Source organism: Pseudophryne corroboree, chromosome 11, assembly GCF_028390025.1.
Source record: "Pseudophryne corroboree isolate aPseCor3 chromosome 11, aPseCor3.hap2, whole genome shotgun sequence".
In the NCBI taxonomy this organism is placed as follows: Eukaryota; Metazoa; Chordata; class Amphibia; order Anura; family Myobatrachidae; genus Pseudophryne; species Pseudophryne corroboree.
This window is the reverse complement of record NC_086454.1, coordinates 279,897,568-279,919,011: the sequence shown is the minus strand read 5'-3', so window position 1 is coordinate 279,919,011 and position 21,444 is coordinate 279,897,568. Positions and strand designations below refer to the sequence as shown.

The 21,444-nt window shown below is 43.7% G+C and overlaps 1 protein-coding gene across 4 annotated transcripts in view; it reads left to right on the top strand.

Moving 5' to 3' along the window:
- Positions 1-21,444, top strand: part of CDH11 (cadherin 11) — a 260,594-nt gene that overhangs the window by 168,971 nt on the left and 70,179 nt on the right. For all 4 annotated transcript variants that reach the window (XM_063945399.1, XM_063945397.1, XM_063945400.1 and 1 more), the window contains exon 2: positions 13,337-13,711. In XM_063945399.1, the coding sequence (XP_063801469.1) occupies positions 13,496-13,711 (216 nt within the window). In that variant the 5' untranslated portion in view covers positions 13,337-13,495. The remainder of the gene's footprint in view (positions 1-13,336; positions 13,712-21,444) is intronic.

The window sequence follows — 21,444 nt, the reverse complement described above, 5'->3', positions numbered from 1 at the left end:
AACCAGTATGGTCAAAATACTGATGCCATTGATAAAATCTTCAGATTTGTTTTAGGTGCTGCTGATTATAATGTACTGGGTATACAGGTGGACTGGTGGTTTTCAGGGATAAGTTCTCATGTTCTGTAGGGCTGGTTCTGGTATTTTTTCCTCTAAGCATTGGCAGCTCCTGTTCTCTATACAGTATGTGATAAATGGCAATATACATTTTTATTTAAACTAAAGGTGCATACACACTGAGCGATTTTCTCTATGCCAGCAATGTTCCGGGGGGGGGGGGGGGGGGGGGGGGGGGTGAGGCACTTTCCACAGTTTCAGACTGTGGAAAGTGCTTCACTCGGCTGTTGTTTAAACAGCCCGACAGGCGGCGGCGGCCAGCGATGATGTGGGAGCGCATATCAGCGCTCATCGCTCATCACCTGGCTATACACACTGGTTGAGTTTGAGCTCAAAGTAGCTCAAAATGCCAAAAGTGAGCTACTTTGAGCTCAAAATCAGCTAGTGTGTATGGACCTTAAGAGGGTCAGTGATAGCTCCTTCAGTTTCAAGGTTGTCCCCACCCACCCTACATGAAGTTCAGAGCCATATTTTACATGCAATCACCTCCCCTTATTTCTCAGGAGGGGACCTCTATGGGGACCACCTCACAGACCAGAGTCAGGTGCCCCTGAGACAATTAATAGGCAGACATGCCACCTCCATGAATTCTGGTACATGTTGATCTTAGGTTCATCTGCCAAAGAGTGTTTTTTTCCAGGTCTGGGGTGGCTTTTTTATATGTATTTTTTGGCAAAGTCTAATCTGGCCATTCTGTTTCTGAGACATATGGTTGCAGCTTGTGTTAAACCCTCTGTATTTGCTTTTGTGAAGTGTTCGCTTTATGATACACTTGGATAATGATATGCCTACCTCTTGGAGAGTGTTCTTAACTTGGCTGGATGTTGTGAAGTGTTTTTCTTTACATTGTCAAGTACATTGTCAAGGATCATGCGATCATATACAACTGTTGTCTTCCAAGGATGTCCAAGCCTTTCTCTGTTGCCGAGCTCGCCAGTGTATTCTTTTTTTCTCATAATGTACCAAACTGTTTAGTTAGCCACTTTTAAGATTTTTGTGGATTTTTTTGTATTTGCATGGCCTGCCTCACTTGCATTGAGAGCTCCTTTAACTGCATGCTATGGATTAATTGCGACAGCTTCCAAATGTAAATGCCACACTTGAAATCAACTCCAGACCTTTTGTCTGCTTAATTGATGAAGAAATAACAAAGGAATAGCCTGTCCATGAAACAGCTTCTTGAGTGCTAACAACGCACCCAGATTGCATTGCAAATGCGATGATTGATTAATGGCTCCCTATATGCTTTAATATTAACATTATTAAGGTTTGGAACAGAACTGTTTAACTACACACTGTAAATGTAGCCACTTAGTGCCACTGACTGAACCCATATTCAGGTATTTAACCTATCAATTAACTAAGAATAGTCATATGAGGCACGTTGTGACCTCACTGTGGAACACATATGGGAATGACTGTAATGCACACTGAATTTATACCTGAGAATGTAGCCTAACCATTCAGTAGCATCCTGCCACAGCACTGGGTTGCCACATTTTGCTAATGAATAAAAGCCAAGATTTTTTTCCCCAACAGGATCACTGCCTGTGTAAAATCCCGGCAGGTAGTTGCACAATATATTATTTTACTCCTTTAAATCCAATCTAATTTTAAATTTGCTTTTGACATTGGCACCGACATTACTGTGTATACTTGTAAGGGTTGATATGCAACACACATTTGTAATACACTGTTGGTTTCTCACCTGTGTGTTGTAGAGGTGATAGAAAGTGCGAAAACACCTTGATGTACATTTGCATGCTAGCTCAGGAACGGCTTGTGATAACAGATGCATGCTACTGTAGTTTGCAGGTAAAGTAATTTAATGAACATTTATAAACAATTTATCAATTGCAACAATATAAAAGTATTTATCTTGTCAAGAAGAATTGTTACTAGTGATTTTACCTAGTGATCCTCTGTGTGTGTGTGTGTGTGTGTGTGTGTGTGTGTGTGTGCGTGCGTGCGTGCGTGTGTGTGTTTAAATTAGTTTAAATGCATCGACATTTACATATGAAACATCTTGAACATTAAATTAGATTTTAATGAAATATTAATCTCTAAAAATGTATGCTCTTTCAATTTATTGGTGTATCTATTTATTTTCCCTTTTGTTTAACCATATTTTTATTCTATAAATGAATCTGTTTTCCTGGTCATAATAATATAATACCCCTTTCACATCGCACAAATAATCCGGTATCGACCCAGCATATTGCTGGGTCGACACGGGTCAGTGTGCGGTGTGAAAGCGCCAAGTCCAAATTCCCAGGTCGCCTGATCTGGTAATTCAACCCAGGTTATAAGAGGTGTTATTCCCAGGTTGAATACCAGGTCAGTGGCTGTGTAAATGGATTTCCGGGTCGAGGGGACACGTTTACGAGATAGGGAGAGGCGGCGCTGGAAGATGAGCTAATCTCCCAGCGCCGCCTCCGCCCCCCCCCCCCACTGCCGGCTCCGCCCCCCACTGCTATGGCAACCGACGCGGCATATTGCCGGGTCGGACAGCCGGCCAAAAGGGGTAGGAGAGTCTCCAATGCCGGATACCACCCGGGAAGGACCCGCTTCCAATTCCCGGGTGGGATCTGGCATTGGAGATGTGAATACACCCCATAATACACTAATTTACATCCCTAAACCACTTTGTTGTGCTTGTCGGGGTACAAACACATGGCCTGATTTGGATACGGTCACAACTTTGATGGTGTCGCATCTGAGTGATAATCAGTAAAGGTTGCAAGCATTGTAACCACAGTGTGCATGTGCCAAGGTACCTTTGTGATGCTGATTGAGAGATTGACGGGAAGAGGCCATTTGGGGGAGGTAATGGGCAGTGTCTGCAAAAACGGAGGCGTGTCGTGACCATTTTCGGGGTGTGTCTTGGACTGTGATCTCAAAAGCATAAAACGTGGCGCAGCTTCCACGACCATTCTGCTTGGCCGTGGATGCGCCCAGAGAGTCAATGTTCCTTGCATCTGCATTGTGGTTGTGATGGAGTACACACTTGCTGAGCAAGTTGCGATGGTTTCAGTGGGCGTCTCTGTTCACTTGTGAGCGGCTTCTTCACTTGCATTGCCTCGCAGTTCCGTCACTAAAAAAGATTGCTGCTGTGTGGGCATTGCAACTGCATCTGAATCAGGCCCGCTGTGCTGTACGGTGAAACTTTTAAGGTACTAAGAAGCAGGGTTGGACTGGCCCACAGGGGCTCAGGGATACCCTCGGTGGGCCCCACTACCTGGGCTCCCCACCTCCTCTGGGGATCAGGTTCCAGACTGTGCACTTGAATTATACAGTACATTATACATATGTTACATTATACTGCACAGGACTATGTTGTATTTGTGGATTAATCTTGTCAATTATCATGCATGGAATATATTTATGAAGGGATCCAAATCATACACTCTCTAATGGTTATCCAAACCACTGTTGGATGGCCACACCTCCTTTAGAGGCTGGCCACACCCCTGTGCATGGGGCCCCTAGATCCCTACCGCTACATTCCCCGGTGAGCCCTTCATGTCCCAGTCCAACACTGCTAAGAAGTACAGCAATACTGCAATGCTCTTAAGGTTACATAAATATAGTAAACAAGGAAGCCATAGAAAAAGGAATGTGGCACGCCATTTTAGTCTATAGAGGTTTTTATAGATTGGTTATGCATATGAACAGGCTTCAATTACAGTAATTCATTTTGATGCTAGAAAAACTCGACCAGAAATCTAGTTATGTCTTGAAACAATTACATTTTGTGACACAAAATAGATGTGGATTATACATCAGTTTAGCCGTACAATGCAGGTTTTGTTGCTCTATTACACATACAGAATACGTTTGCAAATCCATGGGCACTCGACCTTAGGCTTGCAGTCTCTAATGTCAGTATATATACTGTACAGTAATAAGGGATGGCGCTCCATAGCTTGTATTCAGTTAGTAGTGACTGTCTATCATAGATTATTATGGTAAAGCAACATTGCAGGTTTATCTGCACTTCTCTATGATGTGTAAGGAGAAAACTGCAGTGTTGGTTGTCGTGGGAGTGACAGAGAAAAGGGGTTATTCACTTACAAATTGAATAACCCCTGAATCAATACAGTATTTTCAAAATGTTCAAGACCTACTAGTGTAAATCTATCCATCTATCTATCTATCTATCTATCTATCTATCTATCTATCTATCTATCTATCTATCTATCTATCTATCTATCTATCTATCTATCTATCTATCTTGAGGTTCATCACTAGAAATAGACAGACAGACAGACAGACAGATACTATAGATAGACAGACAGACAGACAGACAGACAGACAGACAGACAGATAGATAGATAGATAGATAGATCTATTTCTAGTGCTGAACTTCAAGATATTTCCATTTTGCATTAGAAGAGGTTCTGAAGCAGCAGGAAATTACAATTTGGCATTCTGCTTGCCTCCCATTTGTTCATGGCCTTTATGCTTTCAGAAAGATAATAGCCTTTGCCTGTTAGTGTACCATGAGGAGAGGACTAGAATTAAGATGAGCTAGATTGATTGATCTGCGTGTAGGAATACGGAACACAGGTGTGCTTTTATGCAAATCCCCAGAGTAAAATATCTCAAAAAACCAATACCGAAAATAGCAAATGAAAAAATCTTCCGCAATTTCAATCACTCCCTGCATCACAATATATTCTGACATTCATCTTCTGGAGAGGTGCCAGGATGCTCCACTGAAAAAGGAATCGCTGTACAGAAAGATGTTTTGGGGTCATTGTTATGGATTTTAAGCGCTGCTCGGCTGCCTTTCATTATGTGTGTGCAAAACGATTACAAACTGCATGATTGACAGACCTGCAGTCCGCAATTTGTTTCCCAGCATCATTTGTTTTCCGGTATTATAAGGGGCACAGCTCTCAGTTATATATAGCACAGGTCCTAAAAGGGTTCATTACTGTGAGCCTCTTTTCTGATCTTTCAACCTCAGTCATAAATCTCAAACTGTGAGGTTCCTTTTCATTTTAACTGGCTAATTTTTTCCCCTCAAAACCACTCAGAAATTGTTGTTTTAAAAAAAAAATAATGTTTTTGAGCTAACTAAATTAAGAAGGTATTTTTAAAAAAGGGATTATAGCTTTTCTTGAGAAATCCCCCCCCCCCCCCCCCCCCAAGTCTCCATAGGCCCTTGTTGTAATTGTACTTCCCACCACAGAGTTTTAACAGGGGCATTTTCCATGTGCATTATTGATAATAGATCCCCAGTGGCAGAGCCCTCCCACCCACCACTGTATATATATATTAATGTGATATATATATATAACTCTCCATGAATAATTATAGAGAAGGGCAATACCACCTTCCCCTGAAACATAACCCACCTGCACCCCTCCCCTATACCACCCTGCAGAGCGTAACAAGGTGTGTTCCAGGGGGCACTGATCACGTTACCCCTGCTGCTGCTGATCTCTGCATAGTACTCGGGGAGGAGGGAGATGTGACTAAGTACCCCTATCCTCCCAGTATGGAGCAGCACATGTGCAGAACAGATTTCCTCTTTTATAGCTGGGGACGGGTGCATCTGGCGTGATTGTATGGGATGTGACCAGGTCAGTGAATGTCCAGCTGGCTGCAGTCGCATCTCATGTGACCATGCCAGGTAACTGGTACAGTACATAGGCACTTAAAGGGTAAAGCAATCAATTACAAATTGCCAAATTGCAAAACTCACAGATACTTGCAAACCACAAATACTCACAAATACTTGCAAACCACAAATACTCACAAATACTTGCATCCAATACTTGTTTCTGCCAATAACATTCCACATTTGGGTGCAGAGAACACAGGACAGTCTCTCACTTGACATTTAGGCATGATCCAAATCTGTCCAGACCACATCCCAGGAGTTCTATTAAGCTCCTTTATCTATGGTAAAAACAGTTGGGGGAAAGATAAAATAAAATGAATGGTGAAACCGTGGAAAAGGGGAAGATGAAAACTTCCCAAAACAAAAAATTTGAAGAATTCAATATATTATACAAAATAATTGTAATATTTGTAAAATAAATGTAGTAATATGTTTGTAGTTCCTGCTTGCAGAGTGTTGGTGCAAGAGGGAGGGGCCCCTTCTCAAGGCCATGAATCAGGACAGGTGATCAAACCTCCAGACTACCCCCTACGCCGGGGAAGTAGGCTGATACAGTTGGCCGGCCTGGAGAGCTACCTGGAGTTTAGGGGTCTACCGGATGTTCTGGGGAGAGAAACAAAGAGAAAAATTAAAAGGGTCTCATAGATTGTATAGACCAGTAGTTCCCAAACTCGGTTCTCATGACACCCTAGCAGTCAGATTTTTAAGATATTCTTATCGATGTTTGAGCACAAATGGCTTAGGGGGTAATTCAGACCTGATCGCTAGGGTGCGTTTTTTTGCATCCCTGTGATCAGGTAGTCGCCGCCTACAGGGGGAAGGGCAAACCGCTGTATATGTGTGCGTTCGGATGTGTTGGAGAGACTGCACAAACTAATTTTGTGCAGTCTCTGCGCAGCCCGGGAATTACTCTTCCAGTGCGATGATATGGGCCGGAGCTGACGTCAGATGCCTGGTCCCTCCTGCATTTTTTTCTGACACTCTTCGAAAACGGTCAGTTGCCACCCACAAATGCCCTCTTCCTGTCAATCTCCTTGCGTACGCCGGTGCGATGGGATTTTTCGCACCATCCTGTCGGTGCTGCAAACCGTTGCGCCTGCGCATTGCGGTGCATATGCATCCGTAGTTCAGACCTGATTGCCCACTGTGCGAAAATGCACAGCAGCGATCAGGTCTGAATCGGCCCCGTAATTAGGACCTCAGTCAATTTAATCTAACCACCTGTGCTCAAGCATGGATATCCTTAAAATCTGGACTGTTAGGGTGACTTGAGAACCGAGTTTGGGAACCACTGATATTGACAATTCTGCAATAAAGATATGATAGCATGCTTACGTTATAATGACTCTTCTCAATGTCTTCTCAGCACCTCACACATCAGGTTTTCAGATTAATCTGTTCTACATTTCACTCTGTCAGCTTCTTAACCATGATTGAAAAAGGATATTTTCTTTGTGCCAAACAAGTACATTAAAGTGTTTGTTTAATTTAGTTTTCCCAACCAAAATGTAGGTTAATTTTCTTTAGATGACAACTTCTGGCAATTAACGGGTATCCGCTGAGGAAAAAAACACAGTCTAGAAACCACTGAGAAATAGAAATATCTCAAAACACTGAAGACTAGAGGCAGCAACTACAAAGCAATAGAGATTTATTTATAATAATTATACGATGGGCGGGATGTAATGAAGTCCGAGATCAGTGGCCGTGCGGGATGCTAGCCAAACTCGGATGTGTTTTTTTAAAGGGGCAATCATGTACAAGGCTAAACCATGCCTTGTAAATGATTGCCCCTTTAAAAAAAAAAAGGCCAAGTTCGGCCGGCATCTTGCCACTGAACTCGGACTTCTTTACATCTTGGCCCACATCAGACTTATATTCGTCATTCCTTATTGGCTAAAATGTAGTAAACAGAATTAAGTTGTCAGAGAACGTGAGCCAGTCACAATTCTCAGTAGATTTGGGGGTCTATTTACTAAGCCTTGGCGGAGATGAATATGAGGTTGGTAGATAGATATTTATTTATCATAGAACATGAGGAATGGACACTTCTTAAAAATAATTACAGTTAAGTGACAAAAAGGTGGTAACATGGTGTCCTGATGGCAAAGTGTATGGTGGGAGCAGAGGATGATCCTGAACCACATATCTGTGCATGATCCCATTGCAGACATATTGTAGAACAGGGCTGGCCAAACCGGTCCTCGAGATCTACCAACAGTTCATGTTTTCCAGGCCTCCTGGAGATCTGTAGAATTGTCAGTTAGGAATTAATGCAGCAGTTCTTAATTAGTAATGACTACACCTGTGCCCTTGCAAGGTGGGCTGGAAAATGTGAACCGTTGGTAGATCTCGAGGACTGGTTTGGCCAGCCCTGTTGTAGAATGAGGAAAGTGACAACACAGACTGGCAGCTTCCTATTGGTCCACACAGTCATGCCCCTCATGGCTGCTGCTTTCACAGATCTGCCTTTTCCCCTAGCAAGCTGCTACACTGGAGGCAGAGATTCCTGTATGCAACGTCGGTCACCCATAGCAACCAATAAGATGTTTACCTTAATTTACTAAACTACTGTATAATTGGTTGCAGACAGTGCTCTTTACCCAGTTTTCAGTAAATGGCCCTTCCCTATTAGGTAACAAGCATAATTGCCATCTTTACTATGGTATTTAAATATTAATCCAGCAAAAGTATTTTTGATTCTTATGAAATGCAGAACTAATAAGCCTTATCTAAAAATAACATTGAACAAACATTGTCATAAAAAAAATCAGCTTGAAAAAAATCATCTAAAAGTAAACTGTACGAAAGTATTACTTTTGTGACAAAGTGGAACTTATTCGGTAACATTGCAAATCTACACATCTGGAATCTACCAATCATCATTTAGCTTTCATCAATATAGTACATGTTGAAATCACACTGTACATCTGATTGGTTTACTGAACATTTAAGCCTTGTGTGAGTTATGAGTTATGTTCTGCTGAAATATAAATTATTCAGTAGCATAGAAAATGTTTTGTGATCTTTTGTTTCTATATTGGACGTACATGAAACATTTTCTTGCTTTGTTAGTATTATTCTGAAAATGTAATGCAGGCTTTACACTAGTTAGTCACACTATAGACAATGAAATCATCATTGTTAGTGGTGGATGCATTCCATGGCTATTTTGATATGCCGCTCTTTCAAAGGCGCCTTTGCTAAATATGGTGATTTTATGTGCATTTAGAGGGTGCTCTTACTTCAGAGACTTTGTTTAATATGGTGAATTTAATGTGCTTTTCAAGGACACTGATCCCGTAATACGTGTCTGCAAAGTATGATGATTTTAATGAGCATTTAAAGTGTGTTGCGGAGAGATAGAAAAGAAATAGCCTGCCACAGAGTTTTCCAAAAACTATTGAGGGAAAGCACACTCATACTTGTAGAGGGAGCCTGCACAGGGTGCGGGTATAATGTTTGGATGCTGAGCAGTAGTGGAACAATAAGTCCCAGCAAAGGTGTATCTTTAATGGGTGCACGGTGTACTTACCCCTTTGGAGATCCATGGCGGCCGATACAGCAGACAGAAATCGCTGGCTCTGCCGCCATTTCCCGGCAATTTGCACATGCGCAGTAGAGATGTTTTTGGGAGTAAGGTCATGTTTCCGGACACCTACGCAAATGTGCCCAGGTTACATAAATGGCTATTCTTTTGCCAAATTTATGTAGATGTTGCCTCAGGATGTCCCCATCTTGCAATACAATTGGGAAAGTCTAGAATTTATTCTATAAGCTGAATTTATTAATTTTGTATACACAGTAACATGTATGGTGATTCCTTTACTGATTTTTTAAGTAGGCTGATGTATCAAGGATAACTTACACAAGATAGCACTTAAGGTATTTTGATAATATTTTATATGGCGGTTAATGTGGGTAATTGGGTTATGATGATTTATTCACTTTAGTGGTGGCAGTTGTGTAATGAATAGAGTTTATCTCTGTAAAAAAAAGTGGTGCAGTGTAAACGGTGGCAATCCGGGAATATCCCGGATCGGCACTGCAGTATAAAAGGGGATGTCCCAGGTCTGACTCGGCTTGGAACGGTGTTCCAAGTCCTGGGTCACACCCAGGAATTTGGTGTAAAAGGGGTATAAGACAGCTTAATTGGCCTTATTATAGGGTGTCCCCTAATCCTTCCCTAAAAACAGCCCTGCATGTCACATTGTTATCCTGCATTATTCATTTAGTGCATTGAAGCCTGTATCTATGGCTTCAGGCCGAGCTGTTTATTTTTGTTGCCCTTGGATATGACACAAAACTCACTGGATAGAATTCAGCTAAGCTGCATCATATCCAAGGTCAATAGAAACAAACACTTCTATCTGGCTGATATAAACACACAACTTAAAACTGACAAAAAGGAGCTTGAAAGAAAAAGCAGTCTGCTAATAAAGTCTGCAGAAGGGCACATATCAGCCAATAAACCAAATTCATCCGAAGGTGGAAACCCCTTTATTTTCTGCACCATACTGTCTTGCGGCTGAGTTTTCCTAATTCCAACAACGTAATATTTAAAGTCAGTTTAGTGGCAACGGGATACCATTCTCTTTTATTGTTACCGACAATGCATTTTTAATGTGTCATCTTTCACACTACTCCGGTTGGTATCGGCTTTGAAATTCGCAGCAATAAATGTAATTTAATGTTATTACTGAGTATTATTCCTGCTAGAACTGAAGGGACAGCGGGCTGACACTGTGTACATATACATACTTTGCTATGATCCTAAAACTCATGTTTCTTTGATACACATGAGAGATTTATTTATACCGTTCTCTTTCCCCCAGTAATTTATTCATAATAAGTTCTTTGCCATGCTGTTTGTTCACTACATTAACGCCAGTAAAGAGGGAGTGGGTTCTGTGCATTAAGCTGACCCTCTTAGTGGCACTCCGCGTGTCTGAGCCTCAACACTCAGCCCATTAGCGTCTGCATAAAATGTAACTGCCTTGTTTATGGCGCTACTTTCATTTATTGTATTGTTAATGAAGCTTCACATGAGGTTTATTTGATGTACAAACAAAAGAGGGGAAATGTATGCAGATATGACAATTTGCACGTAGAGGCATCTAACCATAAAACACATCACATTAAGAAGCACCTGCCAACCACCTTTACAGAGTTATTCCACTTGGAAAATTATTGTTTTTGAAAAAAAATACCCTCCCCAAAAAGCTGGGGTCTTTTCCTTATGGTAAAGGGCATCTTCAGCTTCAATAAAATATATGTTCCAGGGAGATTTGCCATTATCCCCCATAGTGTCCACCCATATCCCCTATAGATTGTAAACTCATACGAGCAGGGCCCTCTCCCCTTCTCTATATAATTATGCCAACTGCTCATTATAAGTATGTATCTCTGTGAATGAATAAACTGTATGGGTTCAGTATGATATCCCGCCTCACGGGATTCCGATTGTCAGAATACCGGCATCTTCATCCTGAGAGGTGGAATGCCGGCAGGGGGCGAGTGCAACAAAACCCCTTGCGGGCTTACTGTGCTCACTACGATGCTGGCTCGGTGACGATAGGTTCTATTCTCCTTCTGTGGGTGTTGTGGGCACCCATGGAGGGAGAATCACCAACCTCGCCGGCGTTGGTATTGTGACAGCCGGGATCCCGACGAGCAGTATGCTAACCGCATACAATCTGGATTAGTTGTAAATTGTGTCCCCCTTTTTGGCGCTGCCAAACCTTTGTGGCAATAGTAGTAATAATATGTTCATTCAGTGCTGGAAGAGTGAATTGTGACACCCTTGTAGAACAAGTCTCTGTCACTAAGATGATGCCTCCGTTCTGCTCTATTGGGAGAAGAACAAGTCCCTAGGAGCCAGAAAGAGGGTGAGAAGATGACTCAGTGCTTCACTGGCCTTCCCTCATGTCTCTGCCCCACATCGGGGTCACCAATTGCTCCCCTGTAGTTCTGTGTTCTGCATATTGATCTTAAATAAAACAACTTTTAAGTTCATATCTGCATATTGGAAACCATTGTATCCATAAAGTAAGTCTACCATATTTCAGGAGAATTGAAATAAACAAATTTTTCCTGGAAGATAGTCTTCTGTAAATTTGGATGTCTCCTTTACGTACACAACTCCCAAGGTCTGTGCTGCAGCCTGATCTACCTATAGAATTTTGAAAATCAGTAGGGCTTACCAGTCCTATCTACCTACTCTAATTGTCGACTTTGCCAACACTGATGATTTTTCTGGAGTTACCCTTTAAGAAAACTCTTCCTGCGTTCCATGTACAGTGCGATTTTACTGTCTGAATTGATCTTCTAAAAAGAAATAACTGAAATATTCTAATTTGATTTAATCTGATTTGCTTGTTATATGGAGAATTTAATTTTTATAATTACTCTTCCATCCTTTGTTACAAAACTACAGTGGTGAGGAGGGTTGTTTTTCTTCATAAACTACAAAAATACCTTTTAACGTCTGCCTTTACTCTTCAGTCTCTGTCAGTGAAAGAGACGGTAGAGGTCATGGTGAAATTTAGACAACTGGTTAGCATTAGATGGCTTATATGATGTACACGGATATTGGGGGGATGATATCACAAAAATAAAATATGTAAAATGTAAAAAAAAAAAACTGTTGCAAACACAAAGTTTCCTTTGGCTGCATTTTGCTTTGATTTGATTACAATACATCAGTGATGTGCGGTGGGGTGAGATTTACCTCACCGCACGTACCAGCAATACATTATATGGAATGATATTGGTATATAAAAGCTATGCCATACACACTCAAAAACCTTTCTGGATTCAACCCGGCATGCACCCAGGACAAATGACCATGGTCTGAAGCCGGGGCTGTCTGGCACGATACCCGTTCACACATGGGGAAAGACCCGGGTTATTCCTTCAACTGACCCAGATCTTAAGGCTTACAGTGGGTGCTTGGAGACGATTTTCAAGTGATACTGTCCCCGGCCAATCAGCTTCTTTTAGGCATGACCTGGGTCATTGAGATGCAGCTCATACCTTTCAGGAGCCGGGGTACTGACCCAGGTTGTTAGTTATGGAAAAAACCCGGCCGATTGAAGGGTAACAGGACCCAGGACTGTCATTCCAGGTAGACCCTTTCACATATAAGACAGGCCAGGAATGTTGTACAGTACGTTCTAGGCAAAGTTCCTGGGTTTTTGGCTTGCAGATGTAGCCATGCTCATCTTACTGCGTTACTATATGTTGTATCACAGCATTGCTTTATGGCGTGCAAGGCTGCGACTATTCGAAGCCGGCGATTGCTTCATTAATTCCTTTAAGAATGAATGGAGCGATTGCCAGCTGTGAATACTTGATCCTCGCATGCCATGCAGCAAGCCACATTGCAGCATGCTGTATCACAGCAAAGATGATCATGGCTCCATCTGTATGTCTGAAAGGGGTATGACATTGTCAAACCAATCCAGTACATAAGCAGTGGTCATAAGTGGTATTGCAATATTGCTCTTTCTGTCACTCAGCCCACATTCCATGCCTTGTTTTATAAACGCATTAAAAATATTTATATGACTTTTTTCTTTCATTCAGGATCAACAAAGGATAATCGGAAAGAAAGGAGAAGTGCGTAATGGGTATAATCTATGGGACGACATTTACATATTGGAATTCCTACTAGACTGGGGTTTCACACTCTCTTGAATTGGCTTGGAATAGGGATCAAGGACTGTTGAATTAACATTACCAAAAATGAAGAAGGACTTCTGTTTACATGGTATTCTTCTCTGCCTGGGCATCGCATACTGTAGTCACATCACAACAACAAGGAGAGGCAAATCATTTCATGGACACCACGAAAAGGGCAAAGAAGGACAAGTCTTACATAGGTCCAAGAGGGGATGGGTATGGAATCAATTTTTTGTAATAGAGGAATATACTGGACCGGATCCTGTGCTTGTTGGACGGGTAAGAACCTTGGCTTGTTTGCAAAGCATTCTGGGAGTGTCTGAACTTGGTAGTTGTGCTGTGAATGATCAATTATTGGGTGAGGCCATACGATTGAGTACGTTTGGGGGAATTTATGAAAATGAACACACAGGAAAATCGTGTTTCTGTAACCCATAACAGGCAGTCAGATGTTTGCTTTATTTATTTTATTTAGTTTACAGTCTACATGCACATATACATATATATATTTTTGCCAAAGTCCAGTTAACCTACTAGTAAGTTTTTGGATTGTGGGAGGAATCTGGAGATTCCGGAGGAAACCAACACAGGCATATAGTGAACATACAAACTCTACACAGATAGGGCCTTGTTGGGAATGTAAACAAAGACCACAATGATGCATACTTTCCTACTTTCAAAAAAGCATTTTAGGGAGATTGTGAAAGTAACACCTATCAGCGCAGACGTGTACTGCTACATATGAGAGGTCTCATAAAAATGACAACTCCAAATATACAGTAAATGAGCCCCAAAGTTAGTAAGATCTACTGTTGGAGAAAAGACACTGGACACTGATATTTTTCATGATATTTTTTGTGTATTGTGTTTTACAAGAGGTTCCATATACTGTAAGTGGCAATGAGAATCCTTATTTAAAATGCATGTAGCCATAGGGATCATTGTGCCTTTACAATCAATGCGGGGAAATGGCACAGATGAGGCCATTTGAATGTATATATCTCTGATTTATTTTTTTCCCCAAGAATGTAACAGCTACATAAAAGGGGTAATGTGCAATCAGGGAGATTGCTGGTCTATTCAGGGTGTCAGGGAGATTGCTACTATTTCAGGGAGTCTCCTGCAGAATGAGGGAGGGTAGGCAACTATGCAATGATGTGAGGCAGCATTGGTAACCATTACAACAACTGTGCTGTTTGTTTATATGTTTGAATGTCTGAATGGGCTTTATTATAGTACAGTTTTCTTTTTTCAATAGATTTAATAATTGTCCCAAAATGTATTCTTTGTGATGTGTTTGCTATACTGTATTGAATGTAGTATGAATACTGATTACTTGACATGTAATAACAGAAAGCAATTGCATTGGTATATACTGTATGTTTTGAAAGCACTGAAACTCACATATATATCAATTTGAAGAAACAGTTCTAATTATGAGCTCATCTTCACTAAGTTGTTTTTATTGTAGTGTATTATAATCTTTCAACCTCCAGGTGTCACTATAGAATCACTGTTTTTACATACCGGATTAATGATGTTATTTAGCTTTCACTATACTGAGTGTCAGTCTGATACCAGATGAAGACAATGATCTTGATAAATGGCAAGAACAATGTAACAATAATAATAATAATGATAAATAATGAAGATTTACAAATGTTTGATGGTGCTGATATTGCCTTGTCCATGTCCAATACTCATCTATTATATATTCAGTTCATATTGTTGTCCAAAATACTTATTTTTCCTTATGTGTTTATGGATTTCCAATACATTCTCTATATCATTGTTGCTGTGCAGCAGTGTGGAAAATAATGGAGTCCAAGATAAATCACATCAACTATTCAGTAGGGCGTCTCTGCATACAGTACCTGTCTTTTGGAGGACAAGCCCATGTATCAACCCACATTCCCTTTTCTCTTTCCATTATGGTTTACAGAAACAGTTAATCTGGATTAAATATAATTGTACCCCATTTGTTTCTTAGTGTGTTTCCTGGTTTGTAGTATTTGTGATTTAGCTCAGTAACCTGTGTTTTGATTTGGATACGTGTCTAGAGAGGAGATGTAACAAAGCTTTGAGATACAGTAGAGAAGTTGCCCATAGTAACCAATCAGCTTCTGTCATTTTATAGACTGTGCTAGATAAATAGGTGTGCTATAGAAGACCTACAGTGTCTTGGTAGACAGTCATTAGGTTGACCCCATATGGTAAACATGCAATAGGTCTACAGTGTTGAAAGGTCAGTACTTTTTTGGAGGTGTCAATTTGTAACCACCACCAGTGGATACTTGTATCCATGTATCTGGCAAAGTTACTATTCCCAATTGTAGTCCATGTGGCTAGTAAACCGAGCAAAAGTTGGGAATACGTAAAAAAACAAAAAAAATTGGTGTGTCGACCAATGTGATGTCAACTTTTTGAAACTGTTGACCTTTGTACTTGTCGACCTTTTGTACCTTTCCTAGCTGTACCTAGATACTGTCGACCTCTCATCTGTATACAAGATAAGTGATAACTAGACGTTGAATGGTTGCTATGGGCATCTTCACTCTCCTGTTATGCATGCAGATGTAAAGCAAAACTGAGTGTTTACTTGTAGCTTAAGGCGCACCACTTGTTACTGGAGGCAGCCATTTTGTTTGCTCATGGTTTGCAGCCTATTGAGTGCAACATCTCTCCAGAAGACTTCCCCACTTTCTTGAACCCTGCCCACTTCCAGCATTGCACAACAAGGAGTGTGGTGGCACACATGTGGTGCCATCAGGAGGGTAGATTGGTAAAGTAGGCAAGTATGCACCAGGTGCTATATAATAAGTTTGCACCAGGCACTATGCTGCAATAATAACAGAAACAGCCTATATGATCCCTGCCACCATGGAGGGTGGTTATATCCAACAAGCTGTGCTCCCAGCCAGGCATATTTCCTCCTGATTGCACAGAAGTAGACCTGTGACCTGTAGAGGTTGTAAGCTCAGGCAGTTTAGTTTGGCTTTGCAAAGTTAGCAGCATTCGCCGGTTCTCCCGTCATAGTAACCAGATCCCAGCGGGTTTAATGCAGGACTTCATATTATTATGTTCTCCGGATGAGCTGGCATCTTCACTGTAAAAGTCTGGCCCAGTGGGGTTTTTCCACATTCATTTTAAGAGTAACCTGTGAGTATATTACTGTACATGAAAAGGGGGGGTAAATCAGACCTGATCGCTAGGCTGCGTTTTCTCACAGCCTGTGATCAGGTTCGAACTGCGCATGCGTATGTACCGCAATGCGCAGGCTCGATGGTCTGCAGCAACAGGGATCGATGCATAGCGACGGGATGGTGCGAAAAAAGCGATCATACTGGCGATCGCAAGGTGACTGTCAGGAAGAGGGCGTTTGTAGATGGCAACTGCCCGTTTTCAGGGAGTGTCTGGAAAAACACAGGCGTGTCCAAATGTTGGAAGGGAGGGTGACTGACGTCAATTCCGGTCCCGGACAGGCTGAAGTGATCGCAGCAGCTAAGTAAGTCCTGGGTTGCGCAGAGACTGCACAAAATCAGTTTGTGCAGCTCTGCTACACATGCGTTCGCACACTTGCACAGCTAAAATACACCCCCCCTGTAGGCGGCGACTATCTGATCGCAGCAGTGCAAAAATCACTGCCCATCGATCTGAATTAGGCCCATGGTCTCTAAATAAAACAAACTTTTTTTTTTCACAGTATGTGCCTTTTATTACCTATTAAGGCTCAACCATTAGAAACAAATATAATTAACTGAATAACAACGACCTACAGATCTATTGGTGTCTTTTATCTGGGAAATAATGAGTCAGACTGGCGTGTCATTCATGTTTGGGTGTAACATTCTTCATGGGGACCTGCTAAAGTGATAACAATCCTTAACCCCTTTTTGTGCCTTATAACAGCCCAGCATTGCGTGAGCATCAGGGGTAAGTGATCATACCACCCTTTCTCTTACGTCCTAGAGGATGCTGGGGACTCCGTAAGGACCATGGGGTATAGACGGGCTCCGCAGGAGATAGGGCACCTAAAAAGAACTTTGACTATGGGTGTGCACTGGCTTCTCCCTCTATGCCCCTCCTCCACACCTCAGTTAGATCTTGTGCCCAGAGGAGAATGGGTGCACTGCAGAGAGCTCTCCAGAGTTTTCTGTGGAAAAAGAATTTTGTTAGGTTTTTTATTTTCAGGGAGTCCTGTTGGCAACAGGCTCCCTGCATCGTGGGACCGAGGAGAGAGAAGCAGAGCTGGCTTGTAAAGTTGGGCACTGCTTTTAAGCTACTGGACACCATTAGCTCCAGAGGGAGTCGGAACACAGGTCTCACCTGGGGTTCGTCCCGGAGCCGCGCCGCCGTCCTCCTCACAGATGCCGAAGATAGAAGCCGGGTGAGTATTGAGGAAAAGACTTCAGGCGGCAGAAGACATCAGATCTTCATGAGGTAAGCGCGCAGCGGTAAGCTGCGCGCCATTGCTCCCAGTCACACACACACAGCAGACACTGAAAGGTGCAGGGCGCAGGGGGGCGCCCTGGGCAGCAATAAACCTCGATTTGGCCATAAATACGATGGATTAGGCTGTGGGACAGTAAATCCGCGCACCCCCGCCATTTTATTAGTATATGATGAAGGGACTGAAGCCCGCCGTCGGGTGGGCGGGGCTTGATCCTCAGCACTAACCAGCGCCATTTTCTCCACAGAGGCTGCATGAGAAAACGCTGGCTCCCTGTTCTCTCCCCTGCTGAGCTTCACAGGTTGGAAAAAGGAGGAGGGGGGCACTTTGGCGAAGCAGTGAGTGGAGATTACAATTATAAACATATAACAGCGCTATCTGGTCATATATTCCAGTGTTTTTAAGCGCTGGGTGTGTGCTGACATCTTCTATCTCTCTGTCTCTCCTAAGGGCCTGGTTGGGGTTTTGTCCCCTTATAGGTAATTCCCTGTGTGTGTGGGGTGTCGGTACGTGTGTGTCGACATGTCTGAGGCGGAAGGCTTCTCCAAGGAGGAGGTGGGGCAAATGAGTGGTGTGTCCCCGTCGGTTGTGCCAACTCCAGATTGGATGGACATGTGGCATACGTTGCATGCAAGTATGGTATCTTTACATAAAAGGCTTGATAAGGCTGGTTTAGGGGGGACATCAGGCGGTCAATCCTCAAATTGGACCGACTCACAGGGCCCGTCGGGGTCTCAAAAGCGTCCCTTAACACAAGACACTACTACCGACACAGATTCTGATTCCAGTGTCGACTATGACGAAGTAAAATTGCACCCTAGGGTGACTAAAACTATTCAGTGTATGATTGTGGCAATAAGGGATATGTTGCATATTGTGGATGAACCCTCAGTCCCCGACACAAGGGTACACGTGTTTAAGGAAAATAAACAGATTATTAATTTTCCCACATCTCATGAATTAAATGAGTTCTTTGGAAAAGCTTGGGAGACTCCGGATAAGAGACCGCAGATCCCCAAAAGAATTTTTATGGCATACCCTTTCCCTAAGCAGGACAGGGAGATTTGGGAATTACCCCCCACTGTGGACAAGGCCCTGACGCGCTTAGCCAACATGGAGGAGGGGGAGTTTATGGTGTCTCTGGACATAAAGGATGCGTACCTTCATGTCCCCATATATGCCCCCCATCAGGAATACCTGAGATTCGCGGTACAGGATTGTCATTACCAATTTCAGACGTTGCCGTTTGGACTTTCCATGGCCCCGAGGATTTTCATTAAGATAATGGCGGAAGTGATGGTGGTCCTGCGCAAGCATGGAGTCACAATTATCCCATACTTGGACGATTTCCTGATAAAAGCGAGATCAAGAGAGAAATTGCTGAGCAGTGTGGCGCTCTCTCTGAGAGTGCTCCAGCAACACGGTTGTATTTTAAATCTACCGAAGTCACAGTTGATTCCGACAACTCGTCTACCGTTCCTAGGTATGATACTGGATACGGAACAAATGAAGGTCTTCCTCCCAATAGAGAAAGCCCAAGACATCCAGAACATGGTCAGAGACCTACTAAAATCGAAAAGGGTGTCAGTTCACCAATGCACTCGAGTTCTGGGGAAAATGGTGGCGGCCTATGAGGCCATTCCCTTCGGAAGGTTCCATGCAAGGACTTTTCAATGGGACCTTCTGGACAAGTGGTCGGGGTCCCATCTGCATTTACATCGGAAAATAACTCTGTCCCCAGGAACCAGAGTGTCCCTCCTGTGTGTCACGCACCTCGGGCAGCGGCGACCGCGCTTGTCCCTGCGGGTGGCCTGGTCTGCCCGGCGCCTCTCTTCTCCTGGCGGTCTTCGGCTTCGGCGGCGGGTCGGCGCGTCCCTCCGGCGGCTTCCCGGAAGCAAGGACGCCGCCATCATAAGCGAGGGCAAGGAGGCGGAGCAGGTCTGACGTCACCTGCCTGCTCCGCCAATCAGGCTAGGGCGGGGGATTTAAAACCAGACACCAGGCAGAGATCCGGTGCCTGAGTATCTTCGTTTCTCCTGCGGAAGCTGTGATTCCAGAGCTCCCTCGTCCCTGTGATATCCTGTGCCTCCAAGCATCCTGTGCCTCCAAGTATCCTGTGCCTCCAAGCATCCCGTGCCTCCAAGCACCCCGTGCCTCCAAGTACCTCCGTGCCTCCAAGTACCTCCGTGCCTCAAAGTGCCTCCAAGTACCTCCGTGCCTCCAAGCACCTCCATGCCTCCAAGTACCTCCGTGCCTCCAAGCACCTCCGTGCCTCCAAGTACCTCCGTGCCTCCAAGCACCTCGGTGTCTCCAAATACCTCCGTGCCTCCAATTACCTCGTGCCTCCAAGCACCTCCCTGCCTCCAAGCACCTCGTGCCTCCAAGCACCTTGTGCCTCCAAGCACCTCGTGCCCCCAAACACCTCCGTGCCTCCAAGCACCCCCGTGCCTCCAAGCACCTCCGTTTCTCCAATTACCTCATGCCTCCAAGCACCTCCGTGCCTCCAAGCACCCTTGTGCCTCCGAGTGCCTCCCAGCACTGCCTGTACTCCCAGCACCTCAGTGCCTCCAACACCACAGTGTCTCCAACACCACAGTGCCTTCAATATCTCAGTACCTCAACCTTCAGTATTTCTACAAGTCTTGTCTTTCAGGAGACCTTCAAGAATTCCTCTGTGCTTCCTGCTTGCCGTCTTAATCCTGCATGAGGAAGACCTACATCCGGCCATCTCTACTGCGACCCAGTAGCGGTTCCTCTTCCCATTCATCGGAAGGAGCCCCGAGTCCACAACACTCCCAAACCAGGTCAGTGATAGTATACTCAGGCCACATGGACCCGGGGAATCGGAACACGGACTCAAGTGCCATCCAGAACCTGGCTTCTCGAGTACAAAATCAGGAAGCGGCACAAGGCCAGGTGATGCAGTACCTCCAGCAGTTGTCCGGGCGTCTGGATCAGATTCAGGCGTCTCTAGCCTCAGTAATTCCGGCACCTGTTCCAGTAGTCGCACCAGTTGCCGTTGCCAGCAATGTTCAACCATCGGCCGGTATCACTCCACGCCTTCAGCTGCCTACTCCGTCCCGCTATAATGGGAATCCTAAAAATTGTCGTGGTTTCTTGAACCAATGCGAGGTACATTTCGAGCTACTTGCACACAACTTTCCTACAGACCGGTCCAAGGTAGCATATATTATTTCTCTGTTGGAAGGTTCTGCTTTGGATTGGGTGTCTCCATTATGGGAACAATCTGATCCCATGGTTTCCAACTATACCAACTTCATCTCGTCCTTTCGAAGGATTTTCGACGAACCCGGCAGAATGACCACTGCTTCTTCCGACTTGCTCCGTGTTCGACAGGGCGCCCGTTCCGTGGGTCAGTACGTGGTTCATTTCCAGACCATTGCTTCCGAACTACGCTGGAATAATGATGCCCTGAGAGCTGCCTTCTGGAACGGTCTTTCCGACCGGCTGAAAGATGAGCTGGTTACCAGAGATCTGCCGGATCCATTAGAAGATCTGATTTCTCTTTGCGTCAAGGTGGATCTTCGGATGCAGGAGCGTG